General features: G+C 25.8%; 3 protein-coding genes and 2 long non-coding RNA genes across 9 annotated transcripts; 3 read left to right on the plus strand and 2 right to left on the minus strand.

Annotated features, from left to right (window-relative positions):
• LOC114131980 (uncharacterized) lies at positions 1 to 10,845 on the plus strand. 4 transcript variants are annotated; one of them, XM_050207392.1, is made up of 10 exons: positions 1 to 19; positions 1,724 to 1,885; positions 1,947 to 2,109; positions 6,972 to 7,139; positions 8,406 to 8,490; positions 8,561 to 8,733; positions 8,810 to 8,921; positions 9,011 to 9,168; positions 10,010 to 10,175; positions 10,371 to 10,845. In XM_050207392.1, the coding sequence occupies exons 4-10, from the start codon at positions 6,999 to 7,001 to the stop codon at positions 10,460 to 10,462; spliced, it is 927 nt and encodes a 308-aa protein (XP_050063349.1). In that variant the 5' UTR covers positions 1 to 19; positions 1,724 to 1,885; positions 1,947 to 2,109; positions 6,972 to 6,998; the 3' UTR covers positions 10,463 to 10,845. The 4 variants fall into 4 exon arrangements, with proteins under 4 accessions (XP_050063349.1, XP_050063351.1, XP_050063352.1 ...); XM_050207394.1 differs by lacking the exons at positions 1 to 19; positions 1,724 to 1,885; positions 1,947 to 2,109 and adding an exon at positions 5,141 to 5,285; XM_050207395.1 differs by lacking the exons at positions 1 to 19; positions 1,724 to 1,885; positions 1,947 to 2,109 and adding an exon at positions 5,691 to 5,836.
• A 1,447-nt stretch (positions 10,846 to 12,292) lies between these two features.
• LOC114131975 (elongin-C-like) lies at positions 12,293 to 14,352 on the plus strand. Its single transcript, XM_027997334.2, has 3 exons — positions 12,293 to 12,503; positions 12,986 to 13,179; positions 14,037 to 14,352. Exons 1-3 carry the CDS (start codon positions 12,363 to 12,365, stop codon positions 14,176 to 14,178), a joined length of 477 nt encoding a protein of 158 aa, XP_027853135.2. The 5' UTR covers positions 12,293 to 12,362; the 3' UTR covers positions 14,179 to 14,352.
• A 6,370-nt stretch (positions 14,353 to 20,722) lies between these two features.
• Positions 20,723 to 22,916, minus strand: LOC114131974 (AP-2 complex subunit mu). The gene has a single exon (XM_027997333.2). It carries the CDS (start codon positions 22,534 to 22,536, stop codon positions 21,226 to 21,228), a length of 1,311 nt encoding a protein of 436 aa, XP_027853134.1. The 5' UTR covers positions 22,537 to 22,916; the 3' UTR covers positions 20,723 to 21,225.
• Positions 22,917 to 26,162: 3,246 nt separating this feature from the next.
• LOC126551781 (uncharacterized) lies at positions 26,163 to 27,995 on the minus strand. Of its 2 annotated transcripts, XR_007605664.1 has the most exons (5): positions 27,908 to 27,995; positions 27,652 to 27,806; positions 27,384 to 27,580; positions 26,630 to 26,953; positions 26,163 to 26,559 (listed from the first exon to the last, which is right to left on the minus strand). It is a non-coding gene; the product is annotated as an uncharacterized LOC126551781 (long non-coding RNA). The 2 variants fall into 2 exon arrangements; XR_007605663.1 differs by having other exon boundaries at positions 27,652 to 27,936.
• On the plus strand, positions 26,788 to 27,419 carry LOC126551782 (uncharacterized). Its single transcript, XR_007605665.1, has 3 exons — positions 26,788 to 26,935; positions 27,013 to 27,202; positions 27,280 to 27,419. It is a non-coding gene; the product is annotated as an uncharacterized LOC126551782 (long non-coding RNA).
• Positions 27,996 to 27,997: the final 2 nt, after the last annotated feature.

The following is a 27,997-nucleotide window of genomic DNA, read 5'->3' on the forward strand; positions in this document are numbered from 1 at the left end:
TCCGTTTCAGAGATATACCGTAAATAGTAGTGATGATTATCATTAGGGTCCGGATTTATATGTTTTTACATATTGTTGCTGAGTATATGTAGTCTTACAATAGTAAAAATTGTGGACGATTCATTAACACCGAGTTCATAGAAAAAGTTTTTTTTGCGTATTTGAGGATATTTCATCAGTTGTAGAATATTAAGCATATTTTGGAATATTTGGTCCATTGTGAGAAAAAAATTCCGATTTTTTTATAATTTCAATGAAATGGTAGCTGAAAAAAATTGTTTGGTTATATAATGAATAAATTTATCAATTTAATGTAAAAATAAATAATGAAAATTTACATTTTTGTTTTAGATGATTTTGCATAGGTATTTTTGAATTTTTTAAAGAGAATATAAAAGAATATTTGCATCTGTTTCTTTAGAAAATATGAGCATCATATTTTAGACATACTTAGAAAATATAAATCTGGACCCTAGTTATCATATAAATAATACAAATCTTAACAGAAGCCTTAAAGCTATTCTTTTTTCTAATTTTTCTTATAGCTTTCACATTTTAAAAAATATCTGTAAGTACTTCATATATAAAGCTCGTTACTCAAACAGCTCAAACTCAACTTGTGAGATTCCCGAATTCCCTATTCCAAAACCAATTGTGGTGGAACTTCTGTTGGCAGCTAACTTTTTGGAGGAGTAATGTTGTGTAATAAAAACTAATATTTACAAATTATTATGATTACAGAATTTAAACAATCTAAGCTTTTAAAACATTCTTTATCTAATAATTAATAATATACTGGTAAATAATAATTTGTATTACATATTATTTATTGTAACTATAAATTATAATGTGATGATAGATTTACAAAAATTAATGATTTTGAATTAATTTATTTGTATTCATGATTATTATACTTTTTTGTAATATATAAACACATAAAAACAAAATTGAATATAGTTAAATTATAAACAATATAACTATATTATATTTTCAATTGTGTACTATTTTTTTAAACATAATTTTTTTATCTACATTTTATAATATCTTAAATCTTATATATATCATTTACTGAAAAATTAATTTAATATTTTGTTAGATATACATATAGTTCAGATAATAATAAAAAAATCAAATCAATCAACTGAAAAAAAACAATTATTGTATTTAATTATTACCCAACTAGTAAAAACTTACATAAAAAAAAAGAAAAATACACATAGGTATTACCTATATTAAATGATATTAATAGGCATTTAAAACAAAATATATTAATATATTTTACTTAATTTTTTACTAAATAAAATATTTGAATACCTACTTAAAACTTCTAATATGTTTTATTGGATTATAATATATTATAACTATTCAATTAAGTTGTTGTTGTTCAAATATGTATCATGTAATTCAAATTTTTATAGTATATATGTTAATTGATTTAAAATTGTATTAATGCATACCAAAATTGCTATCAATGAGATAACAAATAAATATTTTATAAAACAATATTTAATAATAATACGTTATTACAATTAATAATGGTACGTTTTTCCCGTCGAATTATTAGATAAGTATAATATTTTGAACGATGTATTTATTGTCATATTGATGGCGGGGCGATAACAAACCTGAGTGGCGGGGCTATTAAGTTTTTATTCCAAGTACTGATATAACATTTGTGATAGTCATAGTCGTATTTCATGTATTTTTCGTTAAATTAATTTAGATTTGGGCGTATGCCGTATGGTATCTACCTCAAACTGAAAAGGAATCAGTAAGGCTGCTTCAGGAATATACCAAAAGAACCTGCAAGAATTGTCATGATTCAAAATTTTACTTTAGAAAACTAATATTTTGGAAGTGCAATATTAAAAATTGCCAAAAAAAGGTAAGTGTCCGAAATAATATTTGGTTTGAACACAATCGTCTTCCATTTGTTACTGTTATAGTGTTATTCAAATTATTTTTACTTGGACTGAAGAATCAACTTCTATAAAAAATTTGAAAATTAACAAAAATACTGTAATACACTGGAATAACATTTGCGAGAAGTTTTGATTACGATAACGTCGCCGCTGCGTGTATGACGTCCTCTTAATACAAAAAAATAAGGTAGGTAGTTTGTTATAATAGAAAAGTGTGCAAATCTTGATTCTTGGTAAGTAATCTTAAATAATATGATTGTGATGTTTCACAAAAAACCGCGATAGGTAGTCGTGAAGCAGAGTAGTCATGGGTAGTTGGGTGGTAGTCGCGATAATAGCTGTAGTCTCATATAACAGGAAAGTACCATATTTATATTAATAACAGTAAAATTTATTTATAATAATTATAGTCCAGACTTGTATGACTTTTCATATTTTTACTGAGATTATGCAGCTAAATGGGTGTAAGAAATATTTACAATTTGTTTAGTGAGTTAGTTAGTTAAATAATATGTTATTTATTCTAGTGTAATACCATATATTATATTAATCACATCTACTGTTTAGCACAGTCATCAATAACAATTTCTATCAATTTTCTTAGTACAATAATTCCTTTATTACTTGTAATTTGTAAATTATATTTTTAGTCTTATATTTGTACCCAAACGTATGGGTAGTAAATAGCGACGAGTCACTTTATATTTGTTTTTTATCATTGTTTCTGGATCTATGTTGAAACATCTAAATTTTGTAGCAGTGTTTTAATTTTACTAAGATAATTAATCGCATAATACCTACACTTAAATAATAATAAAATATAACATGATGACACCAATTTACACGTCAGTGCTTTAAAAATTAAAATGATTAGTAAATGATAACATAATTAGATATTTTTATTACATACAAAATCTAAATATGATAACATTAATGAGTATATTTGAACAACCTTAATATCATTTAATACTCCATGATATAATAAACTTCAAATCCCAGTGTTCCAAAACTTTTTGGAAAATTATACAGGTAAGAATATTCCTGTCCAAAGTACACTGAGGTAAAATTATGTATGTAGGTATGTGTTATGGTTATGATATTGCAATCAATTTAACACAGTATGTATGTATTATTTATATGTTATAATAAAATACAATAAGGTTGTTCGTTTTTTAATATGCATAAAAATGTAAACTTCAGTAAGTAAAAATGCGTTTTTATGTGAATCCTCCATTAATCTGCCGTTTTTGTTAATCCAGCAGGTAGCATAGTCTGATATCTGTTGGATTACTGTGATTCTACTGTACTGTCATAAAAAGAATACTTTAGGGATGAAGACATTTATAGTATAATCTAGAATAAATAAATTAATACAGAATAATATTATCATCACTGACCTACAATAATACTGATACTTGTAAAGGGATTCACTTGCAAAAGATTAGTTGACTTTATAATGTAATATATTTACCTAAGTGGGCTAAGCTAAAGATAAATTAGAACATGTAAATACAATTAACTAAAGATTCTCAATGTAAAAACTGTGTGAGAGAAATTTTAACATGTAAGCCATGTCTAGCTTAAAAATAATTTAGAATATAAGTAGATTTGCCTGTGATGGGAAAGTCAATTTTTTTGTTTATTATTTTACAATGTACCACCAACCTTAAACAATAATATAGTATAAGTTTGCTGTTTGGTATTTCCATTAGAATAAGCCATGCTTATCATTATAATTATATTATATTTTATTCAGTAAGTATGCATATTGGTCATTGTTATTCATAGTTTTAAAGAAAAGTTACAAACACATTTTGATGTTAAAATTATTTCTACAGTTTAATTTTTTGAACTATCATACGATATTTCAATATTTAAGATAAATACAAATATAATTTAGTGCTGATTGATAACAATGTATAGTCACAAAAAATAATACAATGAATTATAATTATAAAATTATGGATCTTCAATCCATTTAATTATATTTAATATCATATTCTAGTCAATTTCCTAATAATCTATTATAGTTTTATATTGTTTGAAGTCGACATTGATTAAATTAATATAAAACTGAATAAATTAGTTATTTAATTTTCAATTAGTTATTTGTTAGAAATATTTTACTTTTTTTTTCAATAACAGTTATTGAAATATTAAAAATTAAAATTATTGAATTCTATAATTATTTTAAATTTTAACATAATATGTGTGATTTTACTAAATTTTAATGGGTACTAAATACCAAAATGATAATTTATTGTTTGGATCCTGAAAAATTCCTTAAGTTTTAATATGTTATTACATAAAAATCATCAAAATAATTTTGTCTATGCTTTAATTATTATTGAGTTGGTAATTTAATTAGTAATTAAATTACTTGAAATTATTGTATGTACAAATAATTAATTATAGTATAAATTATTAGTACCATATAATAGTATATCAGTATATGTATTATTGTGGAAATATTTAGTAATTAGCTATTTTAAATTTAAAAATAGTTGTACATTTTTTTTTGTGTGTTTTGTGGTTTTAGTACATTTGGAGCTCTAAAAAATGTATAAAATTTTTCCTTTATTTTCACTAGCATATCTTGTGTTACACTTGTTACAGCCCAGTACAAAACATTTATTTGACATTTTTAATTAATGAATTTACCCATTAAACTTTTAAAAAAAATATTAATTATTGTTCAATAACTTAATAGTCAATAAAAAAACGTTTTAATGGACAGTTAAAGTTCTTACAATCATTCTAATAAATTTGGAACAATATTGGGAGGTGATTTAAATTTTAAAAACTGTTATGATTTAAAATACGTTTTGAAATATTTTTTTCATTTTATTATTCCACCTCTTCTTTACTACATCCATTCCATTTACGGTTCCTCGTACGTGGTTATTTACAATATCAGATAAGTAAATCATAAACATTGCCCTTGTCGCGGATGATGATTAAAGTTTTCACTTTGATAGTTCCTAGTTTTGACTGGTAAATGGCGGATGAGATAAGTAGAAACTTTTGAAAATTATTGCGAGCGTTAAGTACTGTCTCAAGAATCATTACTTTACAATATTTTAAATTATTATTATTATAATTTTATTTATAAATTTATTTTTATTATTATTTTGATTTTAATATAATATAACATTTTGTCATGTATAATATTAAGTTATTTGATAAGAAATTACGATATAATAATTGATAAGAAATTTGCTTGTGGGTTGTCTCTAGACGCCCGTGTTGAATATCGATCACGTCTCAAGTGTCATTCACTTGTTCGCCACTTATCGGCCTTCGTCCAGAGATCTGTTCGCGTAGTTCGATATAGTCATTGACTAACTCCAACTCCTCTTCAAAGTAATACCTATTTGAATGAATTAAAATATTACTTAAGACTTAAAAAAAGGGATTTTTTAAAACACTTCAAATTTGCCATAAAATATGTTTTAGAAAGTTAGGAATCACTTATCAAATTGGGTGGGGTGTTAGTGTTATGATGATAACTTTGATATGTTTGATGATTCAAAGTATTATTGTTGTATAATATACTAACAGTATAAGTATTAACACTTCAATGTTTTGATAGTAAAAATTTAGATACCTACATAATTATTTTTAGTTTTATTATGTATGGTTGGTAATAATTGAAATAATACATTTTAGCATTTTTTAAATTGTTCACAATTTTTTCAGTATTTTTTTAAGTATTAATCAGTGGCAAGCTTAATTTAATTTGAAGTATGAATTTAATGTGTTATTTTATTATTTCCAACACACAGTTGTTGGCTTAAAAAATGTAATGTATTATTTATATAAAAAAATTGTTATGACAATAAATAAAATGTGATTATTCTTGTTTCTTCTTTCAATATTAAATATTCATAAATCGTATTCGTGTTGCAGCAGACGTAAGTGAGTTATTTAAAACTAATACAGTGTAATCTCGATTAATAATCTTCTGTGGAATCATCTATATACAGTTGTATACAAAAATTTTAAATATTTTTGTATTATATTTTTCCTAAAATACTATTTTAAATTTAATGATTTAATTTTTTAATAATAGATATAATATATAATTCAAAAATTTTTGTTTTAATTATAATCTTGCAGATTATCTGTGGATGCCAATCCACTCTATTCCACGGATAATTGGGAGTACACTGTACTTAATTTTACTCATAAGTTATAACAATTAACTAAAAATAAATTCTATTTTTTCTATGTTTACACAATATTAACAATGCTTTTGTATTAGTTCATCAAACAAAAAAACATGCTGTAGTGGCCATAGACTTAGAATAAAACCACTTTAATATTTATCATAAAAGATAAGTTAATTTCAAACTTAAAAATTATTGTTTATACATTTTACCTTAATTATTAAAGAAAATTATAAAGCCATTATTTTCTTCTAATAATTTAATTAAGAAATTTTTCCCTAAATGAGCTTGGAAATTAATGGCTAGATAGGCTAGGGAAATGTATTTATAGAACAAAACCAGAATTGCAGCTAAATATGTGGTTAGTGACGTGACTTCACATGTGGCTAATATAAACACCACAATATCTTAGAAATCTATAAACGCAAATAGCGTGCACATTTTTGCTTTAATTTTATTATTAAATTAATAAATATGATGTGTATTTTAATAATAAAAAGTCTTATGCTAAGTAAAATTATTTGTTTTCAAATGATACGCCAATAACTGTTGCTAGTTAGTGTGAAATCGCTTTGCTGCATGTGAAGTCACTAACTATATGTTTGTTTGATTGCAATTATAGCCACCTCTGGTATAGTCTAAGATCTAAGTTTCAAATATTTAAGGTCGATTTAGTAAAATGTGATCACTATGTATTTACAGTTTAGTTAAATAATTCAATACTTTAATAATTGTTGAATATACTTTATTTTATTTTTAAATTTTCAATCTATAATTTGTACAGAAATTGGTAAATATACTTGTTGTATACAAGACAATAATAATTATTTAATCTAATTTTTATACTTACTAATAAACTATAAATATTTTTATTTTAAAGGTAGCAATTCATTGTAACCAGTATAATATGGAAAAAGTTGAAACTTACCAACAACAACCACCACTACCACTACAACAACAACAACCACCGCCACCGCCACCGCCACCGCCACAGCAACAACAGCAGTTAACAATGCCGCCTCTTGTGGCAAATTGTGTAACAACTTCAGTAAGCTTGTTATTTTTAAAAATAGTTTCAATTGAATCGTAAGTATTTGATACTTAATATGAAGTATTTATACTTATTTATTTAGGTACATATATTATACATACATAATTAGTCTTGTTAATATGTACTTTTTTAAATATAAATATGTGTACTTTTAATTAGCTTATAATCTAAGTTTTAAAATAAGTTAATGGTCAAATGTTAAATGTGTTGGGTTATTGTTTATAATGTTGATATTTTACCTTTTAAATAGGTATATATAAAAAAAATTTGCACAAATTACTAACTGTAGTAATTATTGAAATAAATGCAGGACCAGTAGTTAAACCTAATGAAGAATATTCATATCAGTAAACCAAATTTTACTGTCTAATAGAAATGTTTAGAAAGTAATTCAAAACTTATAGTACATCTATTTCAGAGTAGTTTTAGTCATAGTACAAATTTTATCAAACTATATCATTTTTGGTATAACGATTGCAAATATTATTCCTAGGGTTTCTCGCATAAACGTGAGACATCTAAGCTTAAAATTTGTTGTGGTGTTGTAAATTCAATGTGGTTGAAGCTATTACTTGTTGCCAATAACACTTATTATTTTTATGTATTTATATTTTTTTACAAGTATTATACAATCTGTATCATTAATACTATTAGAATATAGGCTAAAAGTACAATTGACGGCAATATTTTTGTGATGGGGGGATATGGTTTTTATATAAATATAAAATCCCCAATACGATTCATATTGATATAATAAGTTATGTGAAAAAAAAACAATTTAAGTATTTAATTAATAGTCATTAATTAACAAATTAATTCTATTGTAAATATTAAATTATTTTAAAATTTCAATGCATTCTAATAATTGGCAACTTATAAACTCAACCATTAATTTGATGCCATATTTATTACATCATCTGACCAGTAGAATTCTATAAATCTATACAAATTTTGTGTTTATTTACAGTCTAAGTCAGTGATATTTTGTCATCATTTGTGATGGATAGTGCCATAACTTTTTTGTAACTACATATATACCTTGACAGATCTAACACTGTCAAAAAAAAAAAAAAATAATAATAAAATAATAATAATAATAATAATGACAATATTAATTCAATTTAAATATTATTATTATTTTTATTATTTATGCTAAACTGTTTCGATGTATTACCTACTAAAGTATATGTGTCTTGCGCAAACTGTAAATACTTCTTTGCCGCGTTTATAAAAATTACTTATGTTTTGTCATTGGATTTATAGAATAAACTGATAAAACATGATGGAGACGAATCAATTAATGAGAAGACTGGTTTAAAATGGCCATCGAAAGGTCATTTGTTATATAGTATGTGCTTTTTAAATCAATTTATTGTTATTATAGTTAATTGATTGTTTTAAATTTATTTTTATAACAGAACTTCATAGGTTAGAACGGAGGAAGAAAATGAATAATCTATTGCCTCGTTCAGCATGTCCCAAAAGCCCATTGATGATATTTCATGAGTTGTTCAAACATCAAAAACATAAATCAATTTCCTTACAAAAGTATCGATCTGATAATGTTATCAGATATGTAGCTACTGTTTGTGTAATATATAATTTTATTTCATGCTTTATGAAATAATATACCAAATGATTAATAATTATTCTTTAAAAAAATGTAGATTGATGGTCAAGAGTTTTATGGAAATGATAATTCCCCGATTCAAGCCCAAGAGGAGGCATGTGCAAAGTTCTTGCGTACTATGTTGGCAAAACAATTAAGTGAACAATCTGGTAGTTTAAAAGTTTTGAACTATTTAACTTTTAATATTGTTCATATAATATATGCATGTATGTATAAATATTGTCATACATTTAATTAGAAAATAAAGAAGAATCTCCTATGGATGTTGAAATGGAAGTTGAAGAAAACGGTTCAGTATCATGTTCACATTTTGTTTCATTAGCTATGTATAACTTAATAAATCAATGGGATATACAGCTTAACGGATCAACTGGCATCGAACAACCACAACCTAAGGTGAATAACCATTTATTCACTATTACAATTTACTTTAAACTACTAACAGTAATTGTTACTAATTGATTGATTTTGAAGTTGTTGGAGTAGATAGGTGTAGTAGGTAATATGATATGGTTATGTTAACACTAAAAATTGGCAGGATTTTTATTAATTTTTAAAATTATTATTATTATTATAATATTAGTTGGTTTTAAGAATGGTATTGCCTATAACAATATTGTTAAAAAAAATAAAAATGTAATTTTTGCTGGGTCTTAAATTATGATTTATGTTAACCTTTAATTTTAGGGGTATTAATAAAAACCTATAACAAGTAACCACATTTTTCTTTACATTACTTTTTAATGACTTAATAAATATCTATAATAAAGTATGTATAATATATATATATATCACTACTCTATACTACTCCTTTTACTAAGGAATAAGCTTATTTGATAAAATAATAAAATATTTGATTTGTCATATACTCTTTAAAACAACTCAATTTTATATAATATTATAATATTACAAAGTCAATGGTTGTACTTAATAAAATAACTAAATAAATAACTTACTAAATCTACAAGGCGGTTTGAGTACATTATTTTCTATTCAAATTTTATATGACATTATTAGATAATATAACAATGGTAATGATGATTTTACTAAAACTGTTAAGGTTGAACATTTAATAACAAATATGGAGTATCTATATATTACTATATTATCCTTTTTATTACCTTTTGTAACAAAAATTTTTATATAAATTCAATATCATGTTTTTTTACCTGTGATTTTTAATTCATACATGCAAACATTATATTATAATATTTTAACCTAATCTCTTTTATTTTAGACTTTTTCCAAGAGAAAGTTTCCTGAAAACCCAAAAAAATATCATCCAATAAGTTTATTATGTCTTATGAAGCCAACTTTAAAATATATTGAAACTACAATTAAAAAATTTCCACCACTCTTTCAAGTAAACTGTACAATAGATGGTATTGTATTTACTGGAATAGGTAATATTTTCTGTAACATTTACTTATTGTTTTATAAGTAAAAATAATTCAAAATTCCTTTTTAAGGAAACACTGATATTATGAATGTTATATGATTTTTTTTTAAATGTATACAACAAATTTTGTTTAGATCAATAAGTGTTAATATTAAAAAAATGTACTGATAGTTTATTACTATGTATTTATATTTTATAGGGCCAAAAAAAAAAGCAGCCAAAAAGGAATGTTGTATTGCAGCAATAAAATATTTTTGGGACTTTGATTTCCATGCCATAGAAAATAATTAACTTATTAAGAATTAATCATGATTATAAATTATAATAATATGCACTTGAATCGCTTATTGCAGAAACCCCCTAAATGACAGAAATTGTTCAACTTTTTTTCTCTCTTGTATTTTATTAGTAAACGCATCGATTTGTGTAGAAACCCCATATGTAATTATAATAATATACACTTGTGTACTAGATATTTTTATTTATCACCTGTATTTATTTTATTTTATTATATATAAGAATACGTATAAGATTATTATTGTATAGACATAGTATTAACTATTAATTTTAATTTTAATACTTATGTTTTTTTTCATCATAATAATGTCAAGTTAAATATACTTAATGTATGTTAGATTAGAATCCCCCTAATTCTGAAATTAGATAAGTTATTTATATATATTATATACAAATGTCTTAACTATTAATATACTTGGGATAAAATATTAATTTATTTAACTTATGATTGCAACTTTAATAAATAAGTCATTATAATACATGAATACCTCCTTATATTTTAATATTGTTAAAATTATTCTATAGGACCCAGTATTTATAACTTATTCTGACCAAATTTATTTTGTAATCGATACAAAATATTATATATTAAACTTTTAAATTATTTTATTTCCAAAAAAATCTAGCACACAACAGTTCTGTAGACCTGATCCACCAAGATCATTAATATCTAATTTTTTCTTGTTTCTGTAGAAATTATCCTAATGCATGACAGAAAATGTAGACATAGATCACACGTCAAACTCAGGCCCCACGGCATATACTTTTATGTGGCCTAAATCAAAAAAGCAAAGTTAAGTGGGTACCGCTCTGCTGTATATTATATGCCGTGTGGATCACTGTTACATTATTATAAGAGTGTTAAATTTGAATCCAATGATAGACATTTGATAGACATCCAATGACATTATTGTATACAAAAAATTATTCTGAACGGAGATGATTTTTCAGTCTAGGATATAATTTCCAGTGGTTGGTGAAAAAGGTGTTAAATGTTTTAATGCTTGAATACACCAAAGTTTAAATAAAGTTTTTATAATTATTGTAAGCCAAACTTATAGAAAATCTTGTATTAAATTTTCAACTCTTAGCTACTTTTAAAAAAAAATTTATGAATTATACCTACAAAATAATTTGCAAATATTCATGATTTTGACTAATTTTTGTCAATAATGGAACTTCAAATGTTAATAATAAAAATCGTGCCTATATGTTCTTATAATTTTTGAATCACTATATTACTAACTTATGAGGAACTTTGTATTAAATTTTAAAGTATTTTAATTCAACCAAAATTTTTTTAACGATATTTGTAAAAAAAAATTTACAAAAACGAATATTTTAAATGCCTATAAATAGCATTAAAATAAGCGAAATATTTTGAAAATTAAATTATGCAAAGAAAAGGTTAATCTAAATAACTGGTGAAATTTTAAAGTATCTCGATTTTTTTGAAAACTGTTGGAAAATGTTTACTTTTGACCTCTATAATGCACCAAGGATATTGGCTTTGACATCGGAAACCACCTCCAGAGTTTGAAATTGAATTGAAGCATTAATTCGACAAGTTATGCTGTACACAGACACACAAAAAAAAAAAAAACATTAAAACACGCATAATTGTAAAATCAATACATTCATTACATCGTTCAGAATCTAAAATAATAAAAACAATGACATATTAGGCATATTGAATTTATTATCAGTATGTGTTCGACTGCCAATTGTTACTCAAATAAAAGGTAACACCTAAAATCAAGTCTATATTATTATTATTAAAGGTGGGACGCTTTACGTCGGGACTTTTTTTACTAGGACTTTTTTTTTGACGAATCGCCGCCACGTGTGGTATCCAACGCGTTCTACGTGTGTGGTATCGTTGGTATGCTGGAATATGACTGGACGCGTCGTCTTCATTATTAACAGTAAATACACCGCAAAAAGTATAAACAGCGTGTCGTTCGGACTCTGTTCGAGTCTGTTGAGCGCGTTACTGTATAACTCGACACTCATCGACATGGCAGAAGACGGTCAGGTACGTTAATCGATTATGTCTGACTACATTACTGTTATCTGTTACGTAGGAAAAATTATTAAAAATTTGCTTACTTCTCGATTCCTCGGGTACGGGTTCCTTATCAGTGGCAGATCAGTACCAAATGGTGGAATATGAGAATGTTTTGAAAGAATATCAAACTGTTAAAACATAATAGGTACCTACTTAATTATATAAGCACTGAGAATAATTTATTATATTGAAATACAATATTAGTACCTATTATGTATATTTTACTTTACCGGTAATCTGATAGAAGTACATGGGAAAAACTAAATTGTAAAATTTAATGAAACTAGTTCAGGACTCATAATTACTAAGCTATAGCATTATTATTTATTATATATTTTTTCAAATAATCAAAAAGTATTAGGTATATATTATAAAATATCGTTAAATTTGAACACTGTGTTTAGTTGACAATGATCAATTAATATTTAATGATTCTTGCATGTGTTTAGGGCGAGGAGAATCCGGGATATGGTGGATGCGAAGGTCCGGATTCTATGTATGTCAAGCTAATATCAAGTGACGGGCATGAGTTTATTATCAAGCGAGAGCATGCCTTGATGTCAGGCACAATAAAAGCTATGTTAAATGGTCCCGGCGAGTTTTCAGAAAGTGAAACAAATGAAATCCATTTCAGGGAAATATCGTAAGTAGCATTGATGATGGTTAAAATTAAGGTCCGGAAATACATGTTTTCACGTAATATTGTTACTGAGTCTTACGAGAATAAAAATTGTGGACGATTCATTGAACACTGGGTTCAAAAGGAAAAGTTTTTTTTGCTTACCTATTTGAGAATATTTCAAAGGGTTATAGAATATTTAGCACATTTTGGAATATTTGGTCCATTTTGAGAAAACAATGCCAATTTCTTATAATTTCAATAAAAAGTTACATGGAAAAAATTGTTAGGATCTTTTATAGCAATATAATAATATATTTACAGGATATAATAATTACAATAATATTTTTTGTATAATTTTGATAGAAAAAAAAACACATTGATAATATTTGTAAGTAGCCATATAGCCATGCTGTTCATTTAATATAGTGGCTTAGCCGTAAAGCTGGCTGTTATTCATCCATACTGATAAGAACAAAATATTTATTTTATCAATTATTCAAACATTTTTTTATGTTTTGATATAATAAATATTTTTATTATATTGTTTATATATTATAATTCTTTAATAATTTCATTACAAAAGTGTATACCTCATTTGAGTATAATTAGATATTTAACGAATAATGTAAAAATAAATAGGTAGTGAATATTTACATTTTTTTTTTTTAAATAATTTTGCGTATTTTTGAATTTTTTTTAGAGAATATAAATATTGCAATTTCTTTAGATAATATGAGCATCATATTTTAGACATATTTTGAAAATATAAAGCTGGATATAGTTATAAGTATATAATATATATATAAGTTATCATATAGATATATAATACAAATCTAAACAGAAGCCTTAAAAATATTCTTTTTTTATTTTTCTTGTAGCTCTCGCATTTTATCAAAGGTCTGTATGTACTTGGCATATAAAGCACGTTACACAAACAACCCAATTGACATTCCCGATTTCCCTGTTACATTAGAAACGGTAATGGAACTTCTGATGGCAGCTAACTTTTTGGATTGTTAATAATATTGTGTAATAAAAACTTATATTTACAAATTATTATGATTACAGAATTTAACCAATCTAAACTTTTAAAACATTCTTTTCTTGATAACTCATAGACTAGTAAATAATAATTTGTATTTAATATTATTTATTGTTACTATAAAATTATAATGTGGTTATAGATTTACAAAAAATAATAAATTCGAATTAATTTATTAGTAGGTATTTATGATGATTATACTTATTTTGTCTTATATAGTTATATAATATGTAAAAACAAAATTGAATATAATTATATTATATACAATATAACTATTTTACATTTTACATTTTGTTTCTTTTTTTTAACATAATTTAATTATCTACATTTTATAAAATCTTAAACATTATAAATTTCATTTACTGAAAAATTAATCTAATATTTATTAGATGCACAAATAGTTCAGATAATAATAAGATAAAATCAATCAATAGAAAAAAACAATTATTATATTAACAATATTAAATACACACATATTTTATTATATTTAATTTTATTTTATTAATAGACATTTAAAAAAAATATGTATTACATAATTTTTTACTAAATAAAATATTTGAATACATAAAACTTCTAATATATATAATTGAATTATAATATACTTTGACTTGTATTAAATTAACTTGTTCAAATATGAAATATGTATCATGTAATTAAATAATTTAAAATGTTTAAATTATACCTAAATGTAAATTGGTTTAAAATTGTATTAATGCATACAAAAATAGCTGTCAATGAGATAATAAATAAACACTTCAAAAAACAAAATTTATATTATTAACAGTTAAATTTATTAGTAATAATTATAGTCCGGAATTGTATGAATTTTCATATTTTTACTGAGATTATGCAGTTAAATGAGTATAAGAAATATCTACAATTTGTTTAGTAAAGAACGCATAGAAAAGTTTATAGCATATACATTAAAAATGACTGTATATTGTATAATGTATGTATTTTAATCTTATATTATAGAATTTTAATATAAAATATGTAAATAATAAGTTATTTATTATAGTGTAATACCATATATATTAATCACATCTACTGTTAAGCACAGTCATCAATAACAATTTCTATCAATTTTTTTAGTACTAGTAATTCCTTTATTACTTGTAATTTGTAAATTATATTTTTAGTCTTATATTTGTACTCAAACTTATGGGTAGTAAATAGCGATGAGTCACTTTACACATCAGTGCTTTAAAAATTAAAACGATAAACAAATGATATTTTTATTACATACAAAATCTAAATATGATAACATTAATGAGGATATTTAAACAACCTTAATATCATCTAATACACCAAAATGGGTGTCATGTATAATAATACAATACGCCTAAAGTTTTTTGTTATAAAATATGGTATGGTACCATTAATCCGAGAATAAAACAGTCTAGATTTCAACATTACTCACATTCACATGCCAATAATTGAATAAATATTTTTTAAAGTAAATTAAAACATCATCAATATTTAAATAAAAACATATAGATTTTAATAAAGTAAATAACATGTATAAACACAATACCTTTTTAAAAAATTTAAATCTAATATTATATACAAAATATTATAAACTTAGATGATCGTTTCGAATCAAATTAAAAAAAATAATAATGATAATAACAATAACAAATTAAATAACTATTGATTAATCATCAAACAAAAATTTATAAATGTGTATACAGTTAATTATACCACTGTTCTTTAATATCGTCTTAATTAAACATATAGGGCAGGGATGGGCAACAGGCGCCCCGCGAGCATTTTTTATCTGGCCCATCCTGGCCGTTCTACATTTCCAAATCACATGATGACCACCTATTTATATCTTATTTATATATTATTAATAAAATAAATGTATATTTTGATAACCTTTTTTTTTTTTTGCTTTTATTATTTAAACAATAATAATATAATATAAAATATATTTTTTACTACAATAATAATAATACTACAAATATAACATATATTAATGTAACTCCCTACCACCACCACAACCAATGTTGAAAATTGGTATGTATTATTGTTAAATCAATAAATATTTTCTAAATAAAAATATAAGATACTTTACAATACAACTATTTAAAATAGCAGTTTTTGAAAAATTTTAAATTATTTTACATTGATAATTTGATCTTGTCCAGTTTTATTATATGTGAATATTATTTATATCTTTCAAATAACATGCTGCTGAATCAGAACTTAAATTTTTATCAGATATTGTATAAATTATATCTTTAAGAGACATAACTTTTTGCGATAATTATTTATTTATTTTTTTTATTTTTTTTAAATTTTTTTCTAGGACTGATATTGAATTTAAAACTGATTTGAAATTATCTGACCTAGGAAAGAAATTATTATTTATTTATATTATGAACCTCTGAAATATAAAGATATAATACATCATAATTTAACCAGAAAGTAAAATTATAAAATATATATATATATAGGTATATTTTTTAAAGATTAAGATTATACTGTAGATGACCTGGAAAAGAAATTATTATTTATTACTATTATACAATTTTATTTGTTTATTATTATACTTGCATTTTACACTCTGGTGTCTGAGCTGACGATTCGGTACATTCAGTGTAAGAGATTGATAATGTAGGAGTCTCAAGATTTTAATCTCTGAAATATGAAGCATTACATAATGTAACCAGAAAGTAAAATTATTAAATAAGGATTATGGTTGTACTGTAGTTCTGCAAATCCAAATGAAACAATATTGTACTTTTGTATTACTCCTCGGGCAACAAACAGTTGTATGGCTAATCTTCATCACACACCTTGTACTATTTTTTGTTATAATGTAATGAACTTAACCTATGCCAATATGCCATGTCTTTACTTCATTCAGACATAATAATTCTATCCATTTTACCTTCACTTTTTTGTCTTTAGGAAACCTTTAAATAATTTCATATTACATATCATGTTAATATGCTATGTTTGAATATAAACTAATACATGTAGTATCTACCCATACTACATTTAAATTGTTGAGTTCTTATTTCACTTACGATTGAGAAGACAAATCCCAATCATTTTTAGCGTTACTTCGGCATACACAAAACCTTAGCTCCGTTTTAAATTATAACTTTTGAATGTTTTTTGTAATTGTTAAATTAAAGTATATAACAAAAAATATAGTATAATATTAAAAAGAATAATTTATTATAACATAAAGATTTGAAGATGTATAATAATAATAATATCATCTGATACGAATTTCAATAGTTACCTACCTATAATAAGTTGACATTTTGAAATGTTTATCACTATCATATTGGCGGGTTTCTTTTGTTGATAATGTGATGAGAGAGCCTCGATTGCCTCTCCTTAAACTTCTCCTCCGGGAACGCGGCTTCAAATATTATGTTTAACAAAGCTGCTGACGTCGTGGCCCATCCATATTATCTTTAATTGTCTACGGGTCACTGATTAAAATTGCGTAGTTGCGTACCAGTATGACAGTAACCACAAAATGTTATCGCCAAGATATAACATGCATAATATTACTTTGTCGAATAAGTAGGCGTTAATTAACTGCTGATGATGAGTATAAGCAGATTTTGTTATGACACTGTATAGATTTTTATTGTACTGATTTATATACATATATATATATGTATAGTAGGTTTATCGAATTATTTATTTTGCACTCCAATGATAATATACGCTTTTTATATTATACTGGTCACTGGACTCGTCTGTTCAGTTTGATTTTAGAAAACTATAAAGCCGCATAACAATAATAGCCAATTATGTGACTAATTCGTTATAATATAATAATAATAAATATTTTTATATTTATAATGCGTGACGTTACCTACCGCCGCGCCGTTGGCGCTGTTAAATAGTATTATACAATAGATTAAAATTTAAAATTGTCTAATTTATAACGAACATAATAGTAGGTATAGCGTAGTATACTTAGCTTAAAACTCTGAATAATGACGATATTTGCAAAATTATTAAAAACCTAGATGGGTACCCTTTATAAAAATTTACCTAATAATATTATAATATTACCAATCATTAAGGTAATAATATAATTCTATTTTGAGTCATGACGTGTGTTATGGTCTATTAATTAGACTAATCAATTATGTGATTAAAAAATTGGAATGTTTTTTTTTTTTTTTTTTTTAATAACTCCTCCTTACAATTTTAGCCTAAAGGTATAGTACCTAAATACGCTTTATAATATACAGGTTTCTGAGTAGTACCTATATGACAATTGTCAATGTACAATAGACTTAGCACACGTTAGTACTCGTAATAGTATCATTAAAATATTATGTACTTGTAATATCTCAATTCATAGGAATATATTCTGTTGGAGTCATATTTCAATAAATTTAAAAACAGCCTTTAACTTATATTTGTAAACAAACATTAAAAACAATTTTTTTTTAATATTATATAAGTAGGTACCTATTGTTCAATGCTGACTCTGATGTATGGGCATGTTCATTTATCGTAATGTATTAAATTTCTATTTAATATATAATTAATGAATAGTAACACAAATTTGTATTAATTTATAAATAAGACTTTAATTTAATATATATCACATACAATAGCACTTACTTAAATAATACTTGAATAATTGTAATCGAGACTTGACTAACTCTTTTAACTAAAATAAAAAAAATTGTCTTATACGTAAATTTGATAAATTACGTTGACGAAGCGCAACAGAATGAGCATGCTCTGTCATTAAACGTTAGAATAAAGATAAACACAGATACCTAAGTATAACATAAATAAATGAATTAATGTAACACATTATATTTCTTTTAAAATACGTAATATATTATTGATTATAAAATAATTTTTGTATTTTGATTAATAATAAAATGCACCGATAGCTATTATGTACCTAGGTAATTTTTCATAAGTGGAAAATCTAACATTTCATTTATATGTTATAACTATTTTAACTAATGACCTAAAAAAACCAAAAAACTCAACAGGAAAAAATGACCTCATAAAATGTTCAAAATAAAAATAAATAAATATAGATTGATTAAGATTTAAGATAATACGTAAATTTAATCGAACATTATTATCGGTTGGTTTAGTCCAACCAGTAGGTATATTTTATATTAAATAAACGATTGATATTATGAAATATTAACTAGGTATTAAAAAAAAATATGTTTATGATTTTATTTTGATGTTGTATCTTTATATAATTGTACAATAATTTATAATGACCATTTAAAAAAATTATATAAAAATTTATAAAATATTACCCAGATTTCAATAAAGTATAAAAAATGTAAGAAAAATGCAAAATAAAAACTATATATTTGAACTCGTAGATGACCAAATCATATTTTGTGCTTAAAAAGCTATATTCTGTAAATTCTAAAAAAAATGCAAAATCCTATACTATCCTAGGCTTACTTGTTATAAGTAGGTTTTAAGAACAAAAGCCTTAAGTACTCTTGTCAAATAATTATAATTGCATGTGTTTAGTATCTACTATATTGTCTTGCATACCCATATATTCATATCCTATCTATTTTTGTTACCTACTCAATTTGTCAGCATTTCCAATTATTAGGCAGCTTCATCTATACTTATATATTTATAAATAAGTTTCAAGATTGTTTTTTTAAATATGTGTAACTTTTACCATAAAATATACTTCCTTATTTTCCCTCAAGTAATATTATAATTAATACCTATATTGCAATTTATTAGAATATAAGCTCTGAAAATAAATTGGTAGATAAATTCTCTATATAATAATATAATTTATACCAACATTGTATGCATTTGAATAAAATAGTTACTGAAAATGTTACCTATGTTCATTTACTGAGCTGAAAGATTTGAGTAAAAACATCTTTAAATAATTAATTACATTTTGCAATTTTGTATTTTTATGAGAATTTGTTTTTAAATTGTCATCTCAAATATAATGTAGGAACTTTCTCTTTACTCTTAAAAATATATGATAATAAAATCAAAGTATTTTAGTACATACCTCGTTAGTTGCCACCTGCTTCACTCAGGATCTAGTAATTATCACTATTCAATATTATGTTTATGATGACCTATATACCTACACAATTCTTAAGTGTAATATTATTGTCCATTTTTGATAAAGGTTTTTTTATTTTTTAAAATTAGAAAGTTATAATTTTTTTAAATAGTATTTATTAGTTAGTATACTTTACCATTTTCAAAATAATAAAAACCTTAATTAGATACACTAACAAAAAAATATTTAATTTAGCAAAGATCAAATTGTATTTAATTTATTATTGTTTCATTTAATTATTAAGTAATAATATAGTCCTATTAAGCTAATTTATTTTATATTGAATGAAATTAATTACATTTAATATTGTGAAGTGACAACAAAATATTGTTTCGTGTTAACTTAAAATTGTTTTATACAAACAAATTTAACATTTTTAATACATCCAACTCTGTGCCTAACAATAAGTAGTATTAGTATATTATTTATATAAATAACAACACAATGTATTTTTGTTATGTTTGAATATAATATATAATATTATAATAAAGCATTAAATATAATCATTATTAGATTATTATTTACCTACAGTAATACTTATTCGTTTAAACTTAGTTGTAGTATTACAAATAATAAATACCTAGAAAAATAAAAGCAGATCAAAATAAGTAAATAATAATAAAAAATAAATATATAATATATATAAAATAATAAATTAACTATGTTGGTAGGTATAATAGTAATAATAAAATCATATCAGCCAATATTTTTATCAAATCAATTACATTAAAATATAAACATTATTTATAAATTTATAATGCATATAAAAAGAATATAAATGACTAGTTTAAATAACAATAAACGTATTTAATCATATCATATATACTGAATGGATTATAAATTAAAAAATATGATATGATAAAATAAATATTATATTTAATATTAATCAGTGTGTAAATAATTTTGGACCAGAATATTGGGAAATTGTTAAAATACGTATAGTTTTGTTTGATTAACATCTAGTTTCATACAATCCACTTCGCCCAATATAACGAACCCATTTGACAACATCATGATCAGAATAATTCAACTTTGGCTCGAAAACTTTTAAATATCTGACTTTGAACCCAGAAGGAGCAAATGGTACCTCAAAATTCATAGAAATCGGTGGTCTAGTCCATTTTTTCTTAGTGTCAGTCTCCAAAAGATCTATTTCAGCCGAGAGCTGTGTTTCTTTCATGCCCGCCATCCTCTTAATTTTCCACACAATCGCATTATCTGAAGCCTTGTATTTGGCTTTACCTTTTAAACACAACAATTGAACACCAGCAGTATTCAAGGGAGTGGGAATCTTGACTTCTATTTTTTGTCCTAACAAGGAGGGTTTGAAATTAGATTTCAATACTGCTTTGACCTCCATGCGAGTACGACCCACTTCTCTGACCAACGGTATAACCCTGAACGGCAACGATATATCTTTGGTAGTACGGTAACGCATCAACTCGAATTCACCGTCAGGCGGAATGAAGCTTATGGAATGTTCTGTTTCAAATTTTGAAAGTTTTACGCACTGATGAAATTGACAGTCGTCGATGACAACAACTGGCTTGCCAGAGGCCGTCCGCGAGCCCGAGTCGTCGAGGATTTTGGTGCCCTTGGACTCCATGACGATCTTGTCGTTGATGCCAAACTTGCACTCGGGCATGCCGCTCAGGTAGGACTTCATGAGTATGCGGCCAGCAACGTGCGCGGACAACACCTGTCCCTGGGGCGACATGAGCAGGTTGACGTACTCGAGCACATCGAGGAACAGCTCGTTGCGGCGGTACTTGATGCCCTCGCGCCGCCATCCGATCTGGCCGGTGACCTGGGACGTGATCTGCATCTGCTCCTCCTTGCTCTGCGACTTGACGCCCGTCTGCGTGATGAACGTCTTGAGCACGCCCGTGTCGCAGTTCTGCGGATAGCCAAAGTCGAGTATCTCGTCGAGCAGCTCGTAGATGAGCACAAAGTTGTTCTTGATGTTCTCCTCGTTGATCTTTCCGAAGTACGACTGCATGACCTGCGTGAACCGTATGAGGAACTCGAACACCATGGCGCCGTTGACGTTCTGTTTGGTGACGGCCGCCAGCCAAATGTTGGCCCGGCGGATGTGGAAGAACGACGTGCGCGCGATGTTGGTGACCGGTGACCGGACCTGCTGGCGGGCGTGTATGACGTTCACGCGGAACGCGTCCACGGCGTTGCGGCCGATGTCGTCGCGATACACTCGCGATATGAGCACCTCGCCCTTGTGGTTGTACATGAACAGACCGCCGATCATGGCGACGCCTGTTGTCGAATAACGATTATAATATTATTGTTTATTACCGGAGTCGGGAGAGTCGTTGTCGGCGTTTACGGGGCCGGGCGACGCGGAATACTTTTTTTTGGGGGTCGTACCGGGTCGGGGCGCCCTGAGGAAGTGAACGGGAATAGGTCGTCGTGTCTCACCGGACTCGACGATATTGTGTGCTGCCGCGGTCGACCGCGGGAATGGAAGAAGAAACGTTTCGTCGGGAGTCGTCGAGGAGACGGACGGCGTTTCCGTTTCGTGAGTTTTGTCGGCGTGTTTAGCTTTTATATGGATTTTTATTCACCTCCGTGGAACTGTTGTCCAAGACGTCCTACGAATCGATTGATCGCGAGTTCGTGTGCGCGCGGCGACAGTCGACGATTCCGTTATCGGATCGCCGCGTTATCGCGTTAACCGCCCGCCCGACACGTCGTGGAGGAACCACGGTACGTGTCCCCGTGATACGTCCCGTACATAGTGCCGGTTGGGTGATGTAACGGTTACAGACGTCCTTTGACGCTACAAGTCATTACTGCGAATATTATCGTTGTTATCAGAAATGTCGTTGTAGCATCGAATTATTCGAATTGTACGTCTGACGAAATTTCGACGTGAAAAATCTATTTTACCGGCTACAACTACTCTGATAATATGCTTTCGTACCGAATGAATTTTTTTGATTTTTCTCAGAGTTTAAAATAATGCACGCTTGTTTTGGATGTCTACTGAACGTGTTTCCCTCAAATTACTAACTCTTGTGTTGTAAAATAAAAACAGAATAGTATAAATTTAAAAAAAAACACTTACACGGCTTTTGTTTTTAATAATGTAATTAATAATGTCTCTTCAAAATAATGTTGTTTGTTAATGTTATTCAAAATATTTTTTATTATAGCCAATAAGCGAGTGTGTCTGTTCATTACTAATTGTGTGAACAATCGTGGCTCATGGGGGAAAGTTCTGATATCCTGCTCATATAACTGCCACTGTCTACCATTCACAATGTTGGTTTTTTTTTTTAATTGTTTACATAATATAGGTAAAAATTGTGTTAGTTATTCCTGAAAAGATAATCTGTTAACATCATTGAACCATAATAATTTTGGAATCTTGACAGACTGGCAGTTTTTTCAAGTGGATTCATTTGGTATATTTTAAATTAATAAATTAAATTATCTTAAAATCTTTAAAGAATTAAAATAATTTATGTGTGTTTTTGTTATTTATAATTTTTTTATATTTTCATTTTTACAGCTGAAAATTAAATTTAAATTAATTAAAGAAAAATTCTGTATTTTTTCATATGCAAACAGAACTAAAGGTCAACATAATTTACTTATTGCTGAAAAAACAGCAACATAAGATGTTTTGATATCTTAAAAATCTATTCAATTAATAAGATAGGTAATAGAAATATATACCTATCTTTATTTTGGTATATAAAATATAGTGTTATACATTTTACTAAGTATTTTAGGAATAAAATGAATTGCTTACCTAACATCTAAACAACTACTGAATAGGTACTAATTAATTGGTTTTATATTATTGCTATACAGTAGAACCTTAATTATCCAAACACCATGTTATTCGGACTTCATATCATTTATATAATATTGAAAGGTACAGTGTACGCACTACGCATTATCATTTTTGAAAATTCAAATACTACTTTAAAATTTAAAATTTTATAATGCTCATTGCTCATAATTTTCTTCAAAATTTTATTTTTAAGAACACCTATAAGCAGGTGTTCTAGATAAATATTTTTACCATTAAATTTAGAAATAAATTAATTGATTATAATGTTAAATATAACAGTACTCTTGAAGTGTTAATGCATATTAGTATAACTTCTAACCTTTTAAGTGTTGATGAACAGATGACAAAATAAAATCAAAACGAGAATTTAGTATGAGTATATGAAATGAATTAAATCTGTTGTAAAGATGGAATTTGCAATATTTTAAGTAAATAAGATCAATTATTTAAGTTCTGTTGTTACTGTTAAAATAAAACGGTATGATGGATAAGCTGGTTGATGGAAGCAGACTGGCCATCATATGAAAATGGAGGTTCTACTTATGGTATTGATTTTAGAACCTATTGTTCCATTCTAAGGTTAGGTTAGGTTAATAATATATTAGACATTGTAATGTAATTTGATTCGAGTAAGTACCTATGAAAGTTAATGTCATAATTTGGTTATAACAATAGTGTTCATAGGTACAAACTACAATTATTTGAAATAAAATAATAAGTAATATGATGATATTAGATTTTGAAGTTGTGTGGTGTAATAATACGAATATCATAACAACACTAAATATAATTATTAAATCTAATTAACATATATTATAAACATGTATTTGAACTTTAAATTTTATTTTTTATTTTAGAATTTAAATCAACAGAGTAGTTATCAAGAGCTAAAAAATTATATGAAAATCAGATAGTTGAAGTATGTTTAAAAATATTATTATATTTTCTAATATATATATATATATACTATAAATAGGAAAACCACAATTCATTAAATATTTAATTTATCATTGATTTAGTATGGGTAATTTTTTTATGATATATATATATTATATATTTAACATAGATAAATTCTATAGAATTGTACTTAAATATTTAATATAATAATAATAATAATAATATGTATTAATGTATTTATTAACACTTAAAGTTATAAGAAATTATACTCGAATACCTACCTGAAGCTACCATCTCTTTTAATTATTTTTCAAATATTTAAATATTTAATTTACTCTTACATAAATTTAACATACTCAGTACTCATGGTAGCTATTTAATATACTATTGATCATACACATATTGCATAATATTACCAAGAAAAAATTCATCATTGATAAAAAGAATGTATATAATAGCTTATGCAATTTTTTGTTTTCTCTTTCAAAAAATAATATATTTATATATTTATAAATAATAGCAATACATAAATATTGTAGTTAATATTTTGGAAACTATTAAATATATATTGTATTTTTAATAATTAATTAATAGTTAAATATTTTTAACTTATTATACATACATTCAATTTCAGGAAAATTTGAGTTGTTTATTGCATTTAAATGTGTTTGTCTGCTATGCAATGCATTTAATTCGTAAAGTTATTTAAAATTTGCTCCCTTATGGCCTTACATAATGTCATATTTTGCATAATATATAATTAAAAAGCATTATACTTATATGTTAATTAATGTTAAATAATATTTGCATAATTGCATTTGTTGGAGTGCAAAAAAAAAAATTGTTGATATATATATATAATTATATTCTTGTTTTGGGCTTATAAAAGTATATAACCTATGTATGTTGTTCACCAACTCTTAATGTCTTATATTATCCTATATTCCTATATCAATATTATATAAATAAATATATTATCTTATATTTTTTATTCTAAATATTCATAACAATCATAACAATTTATAAGTTCAAGAGACATTAAAAACATTTCAACTAATTTTTTCAGTGTAATTATAGGTATCGATATGACGACTCTAACCTTTATTTTACAAAGGTAACCAAATATTTATATGATCAATCTTTTTATGTAAACATTCAGTAATTCATCAAAAAAATATCTTTATATAATTTAATCTTATATATTTTATTGTACTTGTATACAATTAAAATATAAAATATAAAAAACAATTTGGGTAAATTTTTAAGGACATTATTGCAGTTAAAATGAATTTTTTTCCAATATTTTTTACAGTTTTGGGGCATTAAAATCTGAGCCCATGTAATACTAAAACTAGCGCAGGTTGTGACAGACCTTCGATTCCAATCCATGGTTGATAAAACTAGGATTAGTATTTGTGTGTAGCAATATTTTTTTTTGTTTTTGGTACGACCAAATAGTGTACTACCTACTATTCCGAGTGTTGGTTAGTAAATTTGTGTTGATTTACCTCGATGATATTGTAACAGGCCACGTACCTATGAGCAACCGTGAATGGGAGGTGTGAAATAGAGCTGAAACAAATAAATAGTAGAAATATTTCAAAAGGCAAAACTTCTATTTACTCAAACGACAAATACATACCTTGTGTATACCACCATACCGTATTAAAAATATTGATAGTATGCATATATGAAACGACAATTAATGTGTATTTATTGTAGTTTGAATAGCGCGCTTCAACAAAAGTGTCCGACGTGGCGACGTGACTCTATCAGTGTGTCGTTTCATTTTCGGGGGATATGGAATCTGGAATTTGTGCGAAGCCACCATTGTTGAATAAAAACGTCTGTGAAGTACCAGGAATTCATGAACACGAGCGTGTTCTTTTAGCCATAGATGGCGGTCGGTCTAACGATGGTAGATTTTCCTTCACATTTGTGCGAAAAGGTATTGATGTTTTACATTCTATGGAATACAAATATATCCTTGAATATTTCAGTATATTTGTGTACTTTTTTTTCCAGGTTTGATAATTGCGTATAAGCAATTGACTTAAGAAAAAAAAGGTTTGCAAGATAAATTGAATAAAATGGACACATTAAAAAAAATTGCAACAATTTGAGATGGAAAATAGTAAAGCGAAGTTCAATTTCAGTTCCAGTTACGACATGAAGTCACGCAGTGAGACAGAACCATTCAATAGCCATTTCTCAAGTAAAAAATAGTTTAAAATGTTTTATTCGCATTTGACAGAAGTAAATACCTATATAATTATTATTGTTTTCTTAAAGGGATAACAAAGAGCAGCAGACGCAGAAAATTGAGCTAGAGAACTTGCAAAAGTCTCAAACTTTGAAACACGTTTGACAGAACTTTCAAACCCTATTAGTGTTACCTAATTAACTGTTGATTTAGGTTATCGAGATCAAACGGATACTGTTGCTACATTTCTTTTGTACATTTCTGTTGACTGTAAGTCTCTGCACTTAGACTCTATATTACATTCTTTGATTTTTTAAGTTCGAATATTTCCTTATCTTTCTAAGATAATTCATGTTCATGGTGTGCTTGTGATCCTTCATTCAAATATTCCTGGAACCATATTCATATAAAATAATCACATAGTTACAAATAAAAATGTATAATAAATAATTATTACTAACCTCTTTTCTTGAACCAGTAGAAGAATGAGATGTTTTTTTTATTATAATTTAGTTCATGTTTTTTTTTCCAACACCAGTTTTTGTGCTTAATAAAGTTCCTTTTCTAAAATTAAATGCTGTTCATGCCATTCCTGATCATTTCTCATATATTTTTCCTATCATTTGTACAGTAAGTTATATATTAATAACAGATATATTAATAATTCTGTTAAATAATAACTATAAAAATATATTTATTTCATGTTTACACTCTTACTTATATGATGTGGAAATCAAAATTAAAAATGCATAGATTATTTTGTGAAATAAAAAAAAATCATGGTTATTAGTATTGTGTATTAAACAG

This window comes from Aphis gossypii, chromosome X (genome assembly GCF_020184175.1).
Source record: "Aphis gossypii isolate Hap1 chromosome X, ASM2018417v2, whole genome shotgun sequence".
Classification (NCBI taxonomy): domain Eukaryota; kingdom Metazoa; phylum Arthropoda; class Insecta; order Hemiptera; family Aphididae; genus Aphis; species Aphis gossypii.

Excerpts from the sequence above, each read along its gene's own strand:
- LOC114131975 (XM_027997334.2), top strand. The coding sequence starts at position 12,363 with ATGACTGGACGCGTCGTCTTCATTATTAACAGTAAATACACCGCAAAA. Across the intron at positions 12,504-12,985 it reads ACATGGCAGAAGACGGTCAG|GGCGAGGAGAATCCGGGATA; the intron begins GTACGTTAATCG and ends GCATGTGTTTAG. Across the intron at positions 13,180-14,036 it reads ATCCATTTCAGGGAAATATC|CTCTCGCATTTTATCAAAGG; the intron begins GTAAGTAGCATT and ends TTTTTCTTGTAG.
- LOC114131980 (XM_050207392.1), top strand. The coding sequence starts at position 6,999 with ATGGAAAAAGTTGAAACTTACCAACAACAACCACCACTACCACTACAA. Across the intron at positions 7,140-8,405 it reads CAAATTGTGTAACAACTTCA|AATAAACTGATAAAACATGA; the intron begins GTAAGCTTGTTA and ends TTGGATTTATAG. Across the intron at positions 8,734-8,809 it reads GATATGTAGCTACTGTTTGT|ATTGATGGTCAAGAGTTTTA; the intron begins GTAATATATAAT and ends AAAAAAATGTAG.
- LOC114131974 (XM_027997333.2), bottom strand. The coding sequence starts at position 22,536 with ATGATCGGCGGTCTGTTCATGTACAACCACAAGGGCGAGGTGCTCATA.